The 13,692-nt window shown below is 62.6% G+C and overlaps 1 protein-coding gene across 1 annotated transcript; it reads right to left on the minus strand.

Moving 5' to 3' along the window:
* Positions 1 to 1,499: 1,499 nt before the first annotated feature.
* LOC132514013 (extracellular matrix protein 2-like) lies at positions 1,500 to 8,069 on the minus strand. Its single transcript, XM_060138650.1, is given in 10 exon segments — positions 1,500 to 1,680; positions 2,212 to 2,531; positions 4,238 to 4,377; positions 4,847 to 4,976; positions 4,978 to 5,012; positions 5,251 to 5,383; positions 5,778 to 5,893; positions 6,148 to 6,432; positions 6,810 to 7,274; positions 7,895 to 8,069. Coding segments are annotated over 10 exon segments (1,980 nt in total).
* Between the last annotated feature and the right edge of the window lie 5,623 nt (positions 8,070 to 13,692).

A 13,692-nucleotide genomic window follows, 5' to 3' on the forward strand; every position in this document is an offset into this window, starting at 1 on the left:
AGGCTCGGGTGGGGGCCACGAGGGGGAGCAGGTGCAGGGCCGGGGGGCCAGGCGGTTTCTGGACTGGCCCCGCATGCCCGTCATGGTGGCACTGCTCACTGACACGTCCTTTGCCTCCCTCGCTCTCTTCCGCTCCTCCCTGGGCTTGTTTCTCCTGCAGGCCACGATGTGGGGCATGAGGCGGGAGGAAGGCTTCGAACCGGCTGTGCAGGAGTTGTCTGCCCACCTGCCGGCAGCTCCAAGGGCTGAGTCCCCCATCTGCAGTGGAATTAACCCAGAGGGCCTGCTCAGTGGGGAAGTGCGAGCGGCGGGGGGTGGGGTCGCCCAGCCTGAACTTCCTGTGCCTCCCGGTGGGGGCCTGACCCCTGAGTGCAGGGAGGGGTTGGGGGCTGACTGCCCTGGAGCAGGGGGGCCCGGGGCCAGGCAGCCATGCTGGGGAGGAGGGGTCGTGAGAGCTGGGAAAGCAGCGGGCGCTCCTTCAGGGCCAGCGCCTCAAGGGCTGCTGACCTCTGACCCAGTCCAAACAGGAAGTGTCATATCTGTGGGCCCGGAGGAGAAGGAATGCAGGGATGAGTCCAAAGCAAACACTCCGCCAGCTTCCCAGGCCTCTCCCCGCCCCCTTCCAGAGTCTGGCCTTTTCTCTGCTGAGAACTCACGGAGGGGGGTGGGGGGACTGGCTACAGAATGGGACCAAAGCGAGACTCACGGTTCCCAGGCCCAGACCCCAGCCCAAGGTGCTGGCGGGGCAAGGTGTCGGCAGTGGGCACTTGGGGCCCTGCTTCCTTCACTGCGCCCACATCCGGCAGCACTGAAGGCCGGGGCCCATCCCCATCGGCCGCATCCTCCATGCCTGTCACTCGCTGTCCTTCTCCCTCCCCAGCACTGGGCGCGGTGACAGCCTGGGCCTCACAGGCAGGGCAACTGTTCCAGGGGCCTCAGGGGGCTCCGCAGCTCCTGCGTCCCCACCCAGCACAGGATGGGTCCTGTCTTTAGGGCTCAGCAGACAGTCAGCAACTCCAGTCAGGGGGTGGTGACACCCTGCGTGCGTCCACTCCTGGGACAGGGATGCGTCCTGGACAAGAGGGTGGTGACGCTGGGACTTCAGAACCCTGGCCAGGGTGGGTGGGGGTGGGGAGGCTCTCGGAGAAACTTCTAGAACCAGGCCCTCTTAACCCTCTGCTGACAAAGCAGTGTCCAGGATGTGGGCTCTGGGGGCTCCATGCACAACGGAGTGTCAGCGTGCACAGGCGGCTTAGATCCAGGAGGGAGGGAGGCTGGTGGAGGCAAGCGGGCTTGAATGAGATGCATTTATTATGTGCAAGTCCAAACCAGCGCCACGCCAGGCTGGGTCATTTACTAAGTTAAGGGGCCTCAGCAGTCAATGGGACATGGGTGCATCTGAAGCAGCAGGGTCTTCTACATCTTTCTCCCAGTGGTGCAAAGATGCCCCGCCACCCACCCAGTCCCAAAAGAGCAGGGGGCGGGGAAGGCTGATGGGGCTAGGCGGACGCCCCCTCCCCCTGTTGGGGCTGGAGGACCACGCTGTGGTAGGCCCGGATGCAGGAGAACGTGGTGGGTGGGATATGACGCCGGTCTATAAGGTTGTTCTCCAGGTGCGTGGAGATGAGGTTGGAGTCCTGGGCCACGCGTGTGTCACAGATGGAATTCAGGGGCACGTGCCTGTGGAGTGGGGGTAGCAGGGCAGGGCAGAGGAGAAGAGACCCCAGAAAGGAGAGTCAGGCCTCAGGTGAGAGGAGAGAAAGAGGAGCCCGACAGCGAGGGGGTGGTGAGACCAAGGCAGAGACACCAGACCCAGGGTGGAGGGTCAGGCGGGTCGCTGCCACCACCTGCCACCTGCCCACTCGGGGCTCGGCCCTTGTTGCTCTGGGCCAGAGCCCTCCCAACCTCCGCCCGCCCACCCCCTGCCCAGATTCTGCTGTCTGCAGCTGTCCACCTTGGCTGCCCGGGCCTGCCAGCGGCTACAGCCTCCAGTCACGGCGACCAAGATGGGGAGGTGGGGGTGGTGAAGGATGCCCCCCACAGTCCCGCCCTCAGCCTCTGAGGCCCTTGGGTGACGAGCCCACAGGCCAGAGCACCTGGCCAACCTCCCAGGCTGGGCCTCCGGGCTTCAGCCGAGCTTCCTCCTGGGCTGGCGGTAGGGACGCGGGTGGGGTGGGGGGACAGCAGGATGGCCACAGGCCACGGCCCTACCTGATCTTGTGGCTCAGGCTCAGCACCTGCAGGGCCCTGAGGCCCAGGAGGCCCTGTGGGACGGCCTGCAGCTGGTTGTGGTCCAGGAGCAGCTCGGCCAGGGAGGCTTGCAGGCCCAGGAAGGACACGCCGCGGATGCCGTCCTCACGCAGGCTATTGTGGGAAAGATGCAGGACCTCCAGGCCCGGCTTCATGTGCGTGAACACGTGGCCGGGGATGCGCTCGATGCGGTTGTGGTGCAGTGTCAGGCGGCGGAGGCCCCGGGGCAAGAAGGAGGGCACGTGCACCAGCCGGTTGTACGACAAGTCCAAGGCCTCCAGCTTCCCGCGGGCCCAGGGGTCGGGGTGGGGGTAGCTAGTGGCACAGCCCAAGGGGAGAGTGAGGGTTTGCCCCCAGATGGCAGCTGTGCGCTCCTCTGTCCGCTGAGGCTGGGAAAAGGAGTCTGAGGGGTCCTACCTAGCTCACCGCAGAAAAATAAGGCTCTGAGGGGTCAGGGCCAGGGAACCCCGAGGGATCGGGGAGGCGGGCAGTGAGCCCAGGTCACTCCATGGTGGGAAATCAAGAGCAGAGGGTGGTGATGCTTCTAGAACGGGTCCGAGCAAGGAAAGTGACTTCTCTCAGTGATATCCCCCAGCCCCTGTGGGTGGGGTCAGCCCTTTGGCCTTGGGATGGGAGCCGTCCTCAGTCCATGGGGGCGGGGGCTCCGGTGCCTCCCAAGCCTGCCGAGCCGTCTACCAGCTGGAGAAAAGCTGGGTGGCCGCCAGCCCCCTGCCCAGGCCCCGCGGCGGGAGTGGAACACGGCTGGGCGGCCCCTCCCTAGGCTGCTGTCTGCTTTCCTTTGCCCCCTTGGCAAGAGGGGGAGAGGAAAGAGGAATAATTAAACCCAAACGTCCTGGTAACTTTTTCCTGGAACACGAGGACGCAGGGTGGGAGGCTCCAGTCTCTGGAATGGCAGGTTGGACTGTCAACCCCTGCCTCCCCCCAGCCCCCCACCCCTGCCCTGCCTCGGTGGTCTTCAGATCCCATGGACTGTACTCCCCCAGCACTTCAGCTGCTCCCGGGGTCACATCCTGACTCCTTAGGCAGTGCCTGTAAGGGCCCTGTCTCCTCCTGGGCCCCTCCTGCCAGCGACCCGACTCAGCAGTCCAAATGAGATCATGGGTACTCATCCTGGACCCTTCTTCCTGTAGTGGGGTGAATAGTGGCCCCCCAAAGATATGTCTACCCAGAACCTGTGAATGTGGCCTTATTTGGCAAAAAGGTCTTTGTAGATGTAAGTGAAGGATCTTGAGATGAAATCATCCTGGTTTAGGATGGGCAATGCAATGGTAGGTGTCCTTATAAGAGATGGAAGAGGAGAGACACAGACACAGACACAGAGGAGAAGCCACGTGAAGACAAATGCAGAGACTGGAGGGATGTGGCCACAAGCCAAGCGGCACCTGGAGCCCCCAGAAGCTGGAAGAGGCAGGAAGGACCCTCCCCTAGAGCCTGCAGAGGGAGCACGGCCCTGCCACACCTTGATTTTGGACCTCTGACCTCCAGAACTGTGAGGCCATAAATCTCTGTTGTTTGAAGCCACCCACGTTGTGGTACTTTGTTACGGCTGCCCTGGGAAACTCACATGCCTTCTTCCCATGGCTGCCATCTCCCCCATGCCCCTTCCTGCCCATGTGGCTTCCCACCACCCAGCCTGCCCCTCCATCTGGGCCCACGGCACCTCCGGGCATGGGCAGGGGAGGGGGTTTCTGTGGTCTTGGGGATTCTGTCGGGTGGGAGGGACAGAGGGAAATCTTGGAGGAGCAGGTGTGGCTGAGGGCCCAGGCCACCCTGAGCCCTGGGCAGGGAGGCAGGTGACCCTGGTGACCCACCAGAGACCAGGCCTGAGCAACAGCGCCCTCCCTCAGCCCTCGCGGCCTTCCCTCCTGACTCTCTGCCTCCTTAGGGAGCATCCTCTCTCTCTGGACTCCACAGCTCGGCCCATGGGGGCGGAGCTCGGGCGGTGCCAGGGTGGATGGCAGCGCACTCACGGGAGCTCGAGCCAAGCGCGGGGCGCCAGCCGGTCCTCCTGCAGCCGGTTGTTGCTGAGAGCCAGCACGCTGAGGCTGCGGCTGCGGTTCCGTGTGCCCTCTGTCACCTCCTCGATGACGTTGGTGCCCAAGGCAGCTCCTAGGGCCAGGGCTCGGGGTGAGCGCCCCACCCACCACTCGCTGGCAGCCTGGCCGGGTCCCCTGCCCCCTTCCACTGGGTCCCTCCGTCTCTGCCCCTCTCAGGGCCATGGCCAGCTGTGCAAAGGATCCCAGCGACACCCGCAAGCCCTGTCATGACTCTTCAGAGCCCCACAGGACACAGGCTCAGAGAGTACCGCCAAGCACGGGGGATCACGCGGCCCAGAGAGGCCATGAGCCGTGTGCAGGGACACCCAGCGGGTCCAGGACAGTCCTCGAGCCTCAATTTTGGGCTCCAGGAAGGTCAGGTCAGGCGGAGGAAAGGCCCTTTGGTGCGCAGGCCTTGTGGGTTTATCGTCAAAATTCCCCCCCCCGTGGGCAGCTCTACCCGCCGGCCTGGCTGGCGTGGGCAGACGCTCCAGTCTTTCGGCCACAGCTTTGCCTCTTGTGGCCTCGGGGCTCCCAGCTCACCTGCAGGGAGGCTGGTAGGCCGGGCGGGATGGTCCGCAGCCGGTTCCGGTCCAGCCTCAGGTAGAGCAGGCTGCGTAGGGGTTGGAAGGCCAGCGGGGAGATGTTCCCATCGTGCAGCCGATGGGAACCCTTCCACCTCCAGTGTGAGCAGCTGGCCGAGCCCTGCGGACGGCGGGTAGAGGGGCAGGTGAGCTGACCGCCGAGCTCAGAAGGCCTGCTGGGAGCTGCCCACCGCAGCTCCAGAGACCCCCCCCGGCCCTCGGAGCCGGGGCCGCCTTCCTGGGCTGGCGCTACCACGTCTGCCCTCCAGCCAGGCCGCCTTGGACAGCCGCTGCCCTCGGCCTCCGTGGCTGCTCGGGCCCAGCCCCTTTGGCCCCTGTCCCCGGGGGCCTGCCCGCACCCCGGAGGCTGCTGGGCTGCAGGCCCTGCGGAAGGTTGTTGTTGAGGTTGAGCTCCTGCAGGGAGGCAGGCAAGGCCGGCACCGTGGAGAGTGAGTTCCCATCCAGGTTCAGCCGCATCAGCCGCGTCAGACTCTAGGGGGCTGGGGGAGAAGAGGGCGCTGGAGACTGGGGTGTTGCTGGCTGGCACTAGGCCTTCTGGGCATGGCTTTGGGCTCATCCTGCCCAGGGAGCCCCCTATTTGGTTGCATTGTGGCTTCCTGGTTCCCTCTTGGACCAGGCCTGTCTGGGGGTTTCGGGGACTCCCCTAAGTTTCTCCCAGGAGTGCTGCTTCCTTGTGGGGCCCAAGGATCTGTGTTGCTCCCCATGCTCGTAGCTATGGGCCGCATTACCCCAAATCATCAAAGCCCGCGGCGCTGGGTTTCTGCACAGCTCCCACTCCAGGTAGGGCAGGGGGGCGGGCAGAGGATGCCCGGGGCCTCTTCCCGCGCCACCCCCCAGGACAGCAGGATGAGGGGCTGCCACGCACCTTGAAGGCATCGGGGTGCAGGCCAAGGGCATCCAGCTTGTTCTTGTTCAAGTCCAGGCACTCCAGGTTGGGCGCTCCCAGGAACGCGTTGGCCGGGATCTCGGCAATTTCATTCTCTGTGCGCACACGGGGCAGCCATTTTCCACGCCCCTCTGTCCCCCTCTCCTTTGCCACTCTGCCTCTCCCACGCGGGCCGGAGGCAGCAGTGACACTCTTTGAAGGAGCTGGCTCTTCTGACTGTCCCAGGTCAGAGGGGAGGCGGGCCGACCCCAGGCGCGGTGGCGTGGCAGCCACAGTGGCCAAGGGACCAAGGTGTATGGCCTTCTCACCCCTGCCACGGGAGTGGGTGCAGGGAAGAGGGGACACCCACCTGCCAGGTAGAGCGTCGTCAGGCTGGGGTCGGACAGGGCAGGGACGTGTTTCATCTTGACGTTGCCACAGGCAATGGCCGCCTGGGCCAGGAGGCAGGAGGCCGGCAGGGAGGGCATGGCCTGCTCCATAGCGCCCGGGTCTGCAAGCCCATGGCCGTGCCCTTGCCTGCTTCCAGGCCTTTTCCGCCCACGACCTGTGGTCTCCGAGTTGCCGCTGCCACCTTGGCCTCGGGTGTGATCTTTCTTTCGACGCCAGCCTCCAGGGCTGGGTTGCTGGGAGGCCCCTGGAGGATGAGAGATGAGGCCCCAGCCTGGCCACATAGAAACAGGGGCCCGCCGAGGGGCAGGGGCTTGCCCGGGGCTCCCTGGACCTGCCGGTGACTTGGCCAGCTGAGCTGGGACAACAGGCCGCTGGGCCTCCTTCCCTTGGCACCAAGGGCAAAGGCCCAGATCGGGGCCCTGAGGCTGGGGGAGGGGACCTGCCCTGGGAGGGTTCCCCACTTGCCCACACACGGGGCCGCTCAGCTTGGGCACGTTGAGAGCGCGGTGGGGTCTCAGTGGCTGGGGACGTTAGTATGATTGGCGGAGGTTGGCTCTTGCCTCGGCCACTTCACCCCCTGCAGGGCCCATATGGGGGCTGCCTGTCCCAGCTGGTCCTCACCTTTGGGGGGCCTCCTAGGCTCTGGGCCCCTTTTCCTGGCTTCCTGGCCCCCTGCCTGCCTGCCCTGGCCCTCCTCGGCAGCCACTGTCCCCTCTTGGGCTCGGGGGGTCCTGGTTGCCTGCAAGGGCCTGAGCTCGGCAGCCCGGGGCCTCGCCGCCCCAGGCCCCGCTGCGGCTGTGGCCTGGAGATGGGACTGCACAGCGCCGGCCCCGTGGTTGTGACCCTGCTCCTGCCCCCAGGCTGCTGGCGGCGTCGCCTTCCTCTGGGCCAGCCTGGGTCTGGCGGGGGCCTTCCAGCGCGGGGCTGGGGGCTGTTTGGGGGCTCCAGGGGCTCCCTCCTCGGAGGTGGGCCGCAGCCATGGCCTGTCCAGCTGCCCGTCACTAGGGCTGTCCGGGCCGCCGTTCCCGGGGGTGGGTCGCACTCGACCCGCAGAAGAAGCCGGTGTGGGCTGGGGTGCCTGGACCACTATGTGGCGGGGAGGCAGCACCTCCTTCCCGAGCAGGGGATCAGCTGTCGGCCAGCCCGCCTCCCTCCTTCTGTCCACCCAGGCCTCACTTCTGCCCTCTTCTCTCCTCAGGGGCTCTCAGCCTTCTGTCACCGACCCCCAAGGCCACCAAGTGTCAGAGATTCCCTGATCTCCTCCCCGATTTTTCATGGTCCCAGAGTGGGGGACCCCGAGTGGGAGAGAGGGGGAGCGGAGAGAGCTCAATGTCAAGGGCAGGATGGGTCGCCCTGCCTGCCTCTCAGAACTCCTGGGGACCCTTCAGGCCTGTTGGGACAAGGCAGCGGCAGGTTGGGACCCAGCTGCAGTGGCCCCTCCTAGGGGGCTGTCTCCCCTCCCCCGCCCCCACCCTGGGCAACCAGCGCCAGGGCCTCCCAGAGTCTGCAGTCCCCCCCTCCCCCCCAGGGAGGATTCCCTGAGGCTCATGGGTCCCTCCTGGCCCTGAACCGAACAGCCACGGGGGGCACCTCGTGGGCAGCCTCAGGGTGACCCGCTCGCTCTCCCTCTGCCCCCGCCACGGGGGGTCCCACTAGCGGGGCAGGGTCCCGTCCTGCCAGCCTCCCTGCTGGTGCTCCCTACTCACCGTCGGGGGGCCCAGACGGGCTGGGCAGCAGCGGCCGCAGGGTGGGAAGCCCTGTGGAGGCTGGCTGCAGCACGGGCTCTCTCAGGCCCGGCCCCTGCCTGGTCAGGGCCCCTCCAGGGCAGCAGCCCGCCCAGAGGGCCAGGAAAGGGAGCAGCGCGCTCTGCATGGCCACCATGCGCAGGCCGCCCGGGCCAGCGGAGGGGATGAAGGGCAGGGAGGGGTGGCAGCGGCGGCCGCGGCAGGATGGGACACCAGGGGGGCGGCAAGTGACAGTCCGGATCCCTGAGCTACAGTGCTGGGATCCTCCCAGACCCAGCCCGGCCCTTCCCCAGGAAGGCTCCCCCCAACAAACGCCTCCACAGGCCTGCCCCCGACTCCCCCCAAGGTCCCCTGCTCCCACCTGAGGAGAAAGAGAGATTGATTTTTTTCTTGGACCCGAGCTCTCTCGCTCCTTTTCTGAGAGGCCTGTGTTCCTTCTCCACTGGCGCCGGCCCAGTGGCCCCCGTGAATGGGGCTTCTGTCTCCACACACAGGGGACCTGTGAGGCCCACCACAGAGCAGGCTGCCCGCCCCAGGCTGCCAGGTCCTTCCTCGGCGGCTGGGAAAGGAGAGGCGCCGGGCCCCGAGAGCAAGCCGCAGGCCCCAGTACCTCCAGGGTCCTCGGGAGAGGGGGCAGGTGCCAGGGCCACCGGGACAACGGCGACTCCGGCCCCTCTGGAGCCGGCCAAGCCTGTGAGCTTCCACCACAGGCACCGGTGCAGAGGCCTTCCAATTCCAGGGGAAACAGAACACGGGGGTAGCAAGCGTAGACCCCAGCCCCTGGGGCCCCAGGGCCCCCCGGGCACAGACCTCGTGCCTCAGACGGGGCTGGAGGATGCAGTTGAGCCCCTGCTCCTTCCACTGGCTCCCTGCCCACCTCTGGGCAGCTTCCCTTCCTCCAGGCGTCCACTTTCTCCTCTGTAAAATGGTGAGCAGGTGTACGTCCTGAATGCCACCTCCCACGCTCCCTCCCCCCACAGCCGAGTTGTGTGGGCCAGGGGCGGCCGGGTTCCTCGGGCACACTTGGCTTCGGGTGGCCTGAGAGTTCCAGGCCTCTGTGACGGCTGCCCGAGACGCCCCTATGCCTCACGGGTGCCCTCTCAGGCAGAGGGGTACCTGTGGGTCGGGGTGGGGCCTGAGAACAGGGGCTGTGGGCTGCAGCAAGCGGCAAAGAAGGGGTGTCTGACTGCAGGCCCCCCGGCCCGCCCTCAGAGGGCCCAGCCCCAGGCCCAGCTGTGGGAGCCCAGGGCGGGCGGGGGCTGGCAAACAGGCCGGGTCTCACCACATGGCTCTTTGGGGCCAGCCTTGAGGAAGCTTTTCCTACAGCTCTGTCCAGCATTGACTTATGTTTGGAAGCGATCTTAAAAAATGAGTTAATTGTGGGCAAGGCTTGGGTGGAGGGGAGAGGGGGAGGGGAGTGAGCAGCAGGGCCAGGAAAGCTCGTGGAGAAAGCGGGTCCCGTAGCCATCTGGGGTTCAAGGCACCATCGGGGCCACAGAGGAATGTGTGAGACCCAGGACAGGGCTGGGGGCAGGGCACAGAGTCCCCCACAAGCGGGTCTTCGTTGGGGTCTTCAGCGTTTGCCCATGTGGGCCTGGGGATCAGCCAGAGTCCCCAGCGCCAGCAGGTCTGCCGGCACCCCCTCCCCTGTCCTGTCCAGGTCTCTGGTTTCAGGCCTGAATTTGGGGCCGCGCCGCACACAGACCAGAGACAGAGCCCGGCTGGGGATTGTAAGCAAGCCCCCTGGGCGCCAGGGATGAAGCCACCGTCTGCCTGCGCGCCGTGGGTGACACAGGATGTGCTGGACGAGCGAGCACGACCCCCTCCCCCCTTGCGCAAAAGGAAAAGGAACCGAGGGGGTAGGGCTCGCCCAACCCCGATGCCAGACGCCAGGCCCCCTGCCTCCTGCCTCCTGGTCGGGCATCACTTGAGGAGGTGGTAGGGCCCAGCCTGACGCGGGACCCTGTAGCTGGACTGTGGCGGGAGCCCTGGCTCCGACCCTCCCCCTGCCTAGGGATGGATTCTGGAATCCTGGCCCCCAACCCGTTTCCCCGTTCGCGCCGCTCCCCAGGCGCTGACTAAACATCCTGCCATCTGGTTCCCATTAGCAGGGCTGGAGGTGGGGGGCCTACTCCCAGGTTTCTCTGGCACAGTGGCCTGGAGGAGGGGGGACCCCTGCTCCTACCCACCTAGGCAGGAAGGGGCGAGGCCTGGAGCACGCTCAGTTCCCCAGGTCCTGTGGAGTCCTGTCCTCGCTGCCCTTCCCCCACCGGGGGCCCCGCGGCCACCTGGCCACCTACTCGGTCCAGTGTCAGGGCGCCTGACCATCGTGGGGATCTTGAAAGAACCCGCACAGAGCGAAGCCAGCTTGCGGGCTCAGCAGGACCAGAGGTGCCGTCCTGCCCCGCCCCTCCTGCACACACAGCTTGGTCGTGGACTTGGGCTGAGACAGGCAGGGCCCCTGGCCAACACTAACCCTGAGCTTGGTGTCTGGAGCGCAGGGCGGGAAGCTTGTCAGGATTTTCCAGGAACCAGAGCTGCAGCCTGGGTGTTGCTGGAAGGGTTTTGGGCTCCCAGCTCTGCCCTGGACGGCCTGGCCATGTGACGTCAGGAGGACGCCTCCCTGCTCAGGGCCTCAGTTTCCCCGTCTCAATGTGGTGGCTATGGGCTGCTTAGAAAGTTCTAGAATCTGAGAACTGGAAGGGGCCTAGAGAAGCTGCATAAGATGATCACGGTTGCTTCTGGCTGCACAATCGCAGGGTTCTGAGGGCTAGGAAGGGACTCCTGCCCCCTCTCCTCCTGTCCTTCCCTTACACGTGGCCCACTGTCCACACACTCTTGCCCCCCAAGAACACACGTACCCTCACAAGTCAGGACACATTCCCTCACAATTGGCAGCCCGGAGGATGCCAAAGCAATGCCCTTTGTCCCTTAAGCCTCCTGAGAACTGCACAGCGGAAAGCTCCCCTCCTGTCAAGGGAGGATTGGAGAATGGATTCTTTGCTCACAGAACATTCCTGAGCCCCTGTGGTGGGCCAGGCACCGTTCCCCAGCACAGCGTGCAGTACAATGGTGAACTACATGGCCAGCTCCCCTGTGCTCCCAGAGCTGGCCGTCTAGTGGGGTGCACGAGGACCCCATCAGAAGGAAACGGCTGGTCAGGGTGACTGCAGGAAGAAACACTTTCGACAGGGGATCAGATGAGGACTGTGAGAAAGTGACATTTGGGTGGAGATGTGAGTGAAAAGGAGATAGCCACGCAAAAAGGGCTCCAGTAAAGAGCCCTCCTAAAAGGAGGGACAGCAGTGCAAAGGCCTTGAGGCAGGCAAGGCTTTGGCCCAATTTGAGAACCAGCAAAGAGACCAGTGAGGCGGAGCGGGCTAAGTGAGGGGTGAGGGTGGGGAAGGGCAGGAGGGCCAGCTTGATAGGGTATCAAAGGGTGGCGGGTGGACTTTGCCTTTGACCTTGAGGGAAGCAGGGAGCCACTGTGGACTTCTGAGCAGAGGAGTCACACATGATCTGACTCTTTAAAAAAAAATTTGTATCGAAGTGTAGTTGATTTACGACGTTGTGTAAATTTCTGCTGTCCCGCAAAGTGACTCAGATACACATATATATATTCTTTCTTTCTTCATATTCTTTTCCATTACGGTTTATCACAGGATATTGAATATAGTTTCCTGTGCTATAAAGTAGGATTGTGTCGTTTATCCATCCTATATATAATAGTTTGCAGCTACTAAACCCAAACTCCCAATCCTTCCCTCCCTCCCCTCCCCCACCAGTGGCAACCACAAGTCTGTTCTCTATGTCTGTGAGTCTGTTTCTGTTTCATAGATATGTTCATTTGTGTCGTATTTTAGATTCCACATATAAGTGATATCATATGGTATTTGTGTTTCTCTGACTTACTTTGCTTAGTGTGATAATCTCTAGGTCCATCCACGTTGCTGCAAATCCATGTTGCCGCAAAGAATTTCATTCTTTTTAATGGCTGAGTAATATTCCATTGTATATATGTGCCACATCTTTATCCATTCCTCTGTCGATGGGCATTTAGGTTGTTTGCATGTCTTGGTTATTGTGAATAGTGCTGCTATGAACATGGGGGTTGCATGTATATTTTCTAATTAGAGTTTTTGTCTTTTCCAGTATATGGTCAGGAGTGGGATTGCTGGATCATATGGTAGTTCTGTTTTGTAAGGACCCTCCATACTGTTCTCCATAGTGGCTGTATCAATTTACCTTCCCACCAACAGTGCAGGAGGGTTCCCTTTTCTCCACACCCTCTCCAGCATTTATTGTTTGTAGACTTTTTGATGATGGCCATTCTGACTGGTGTGAGGTGGTACCTCATTGCAGTTTTGATTTGCATTTCTCTAATAATCAGTGATGATGAGCACCTTTTCATGTGCCTATTGGCAATCTGTATGTCTTCTTCGGAGAACTGTCTATTTAGGTCTTCCGCCCATTTTTCGACTGGGTTGTTGGTTTTTTTGGTTATTGAATTATATGAACTGCTTGTATATTTTGGATATTAAGCCCTTGTCAGGCGCATCATTTGCAAATATTTTCTCCCAGTCCATATGTTGTGATCTGACTTATATTGTAAAAGGGTCCCTCGGGCTACAGGGTGGAGCACAGACTTGTTGGGGGCACAAGCGCAGAAGGAGGGAGTCAGCGTGGAGGCAGCTGCACCCTCCACGGGAGAGGTCACCGTGTCTGGCCCAGGGTGGGGCGGGCTTGTGGGAGAAGTGGGTGGAGCCAGAACGCTGTGGGTGGAGCGAGCGTGGGGCAGAAGCTGGGGAGGCCAGCTCCTGACCTCTCAGGTGGGAAGCTGGTGATCAGACAGCCAAGCGGTAACATCTATAAGGCAGTTCTGTGTATGAATCTGGAGCTCAGGGCCAAGGTCTGTGCTGGCAGGCCTGCCCTCCCGCTGTCTGTCATTTGACAAGTTCACTGAGCCCCTCCTATGTACCAGGCCTTCTGCCAGGGCCCAGGGCAGAACAGTGGCTCTGCAGCCAAAGACACACCCTTGGGGTGACCCCCAGAGCAAGGGAACAGGCCTGCTCTTGTGCCTTCCACAATGTGTCCCAGTAACATCAAAGCCTGTGTGTGTGTGCGTGTGTGTGTACGGATGTGCACATGGATGCCAGGTCTACCCGTGGGGGGCGTATGTGGGAGGGTCTCTCCAGCATGTGTTTGGGCATCTATTGTATATAAATAAAGGTACAGTGGCTTTTTGCCTCTTCAGACTTGGAGAAGAAGAAAGCCAAACTTTCCATGCCCTCTTCCTGTTGCCAGCAGTTGCTCCCTTAGAGAAAACCCATCTTGTTTTAATGCCATTAAAACCTCAGAGGATCTGGTCCCAATTAAACAACTTTTCTTGCAGATGCTTTTGTGAAAACTAAATACATCAGGCGATCCGGACTCATGTGTCATGCTTCCTTGCTTGAGACCTAGCGCTCCTGAGGGAGCAAGCCATGGAGGTGGGGGGCGGGGGGAGACACTGAGGCAGAGACAGAGAAAGAGGGAGGAAAAGGGAACACAGAACCCCAGTGATGGCTGGGGATGCAGTGGTGGGTAGTAAGAAGTCCTGGCGGTCAGCGGAGAGAAGCCGGCACCTTCAGCTGCTGGGCTGTGGGCATCCCTGGGGAGGGGGCCAGTGGAAGGTGGGCCGGAGGAGGTGGAAAGCAGCAAGAGTGGTTTGGGGGCAAAAAGGTCCCAGGTGGCCGATGTGGCTGGGTCGGGGGAGCAGG

The sequence above is a fragment of the Lagenorhynchus albirostris genome, chromosome X (genome assembly GCF_949774975.1).
Source record: "Lagenorhynchus albirostris chromosome X, mLagAlb1.1, whole genome shotgun sequence".
In the NCBI taxonomy this organism is placed as follows: domain Eukaryota; kingdom Metazoa; phylum Chordata; class Mammalia; order Artiodactyla; family Delphinidae; genus Lagenorhynchus; species Lagenorhynchus albirostris.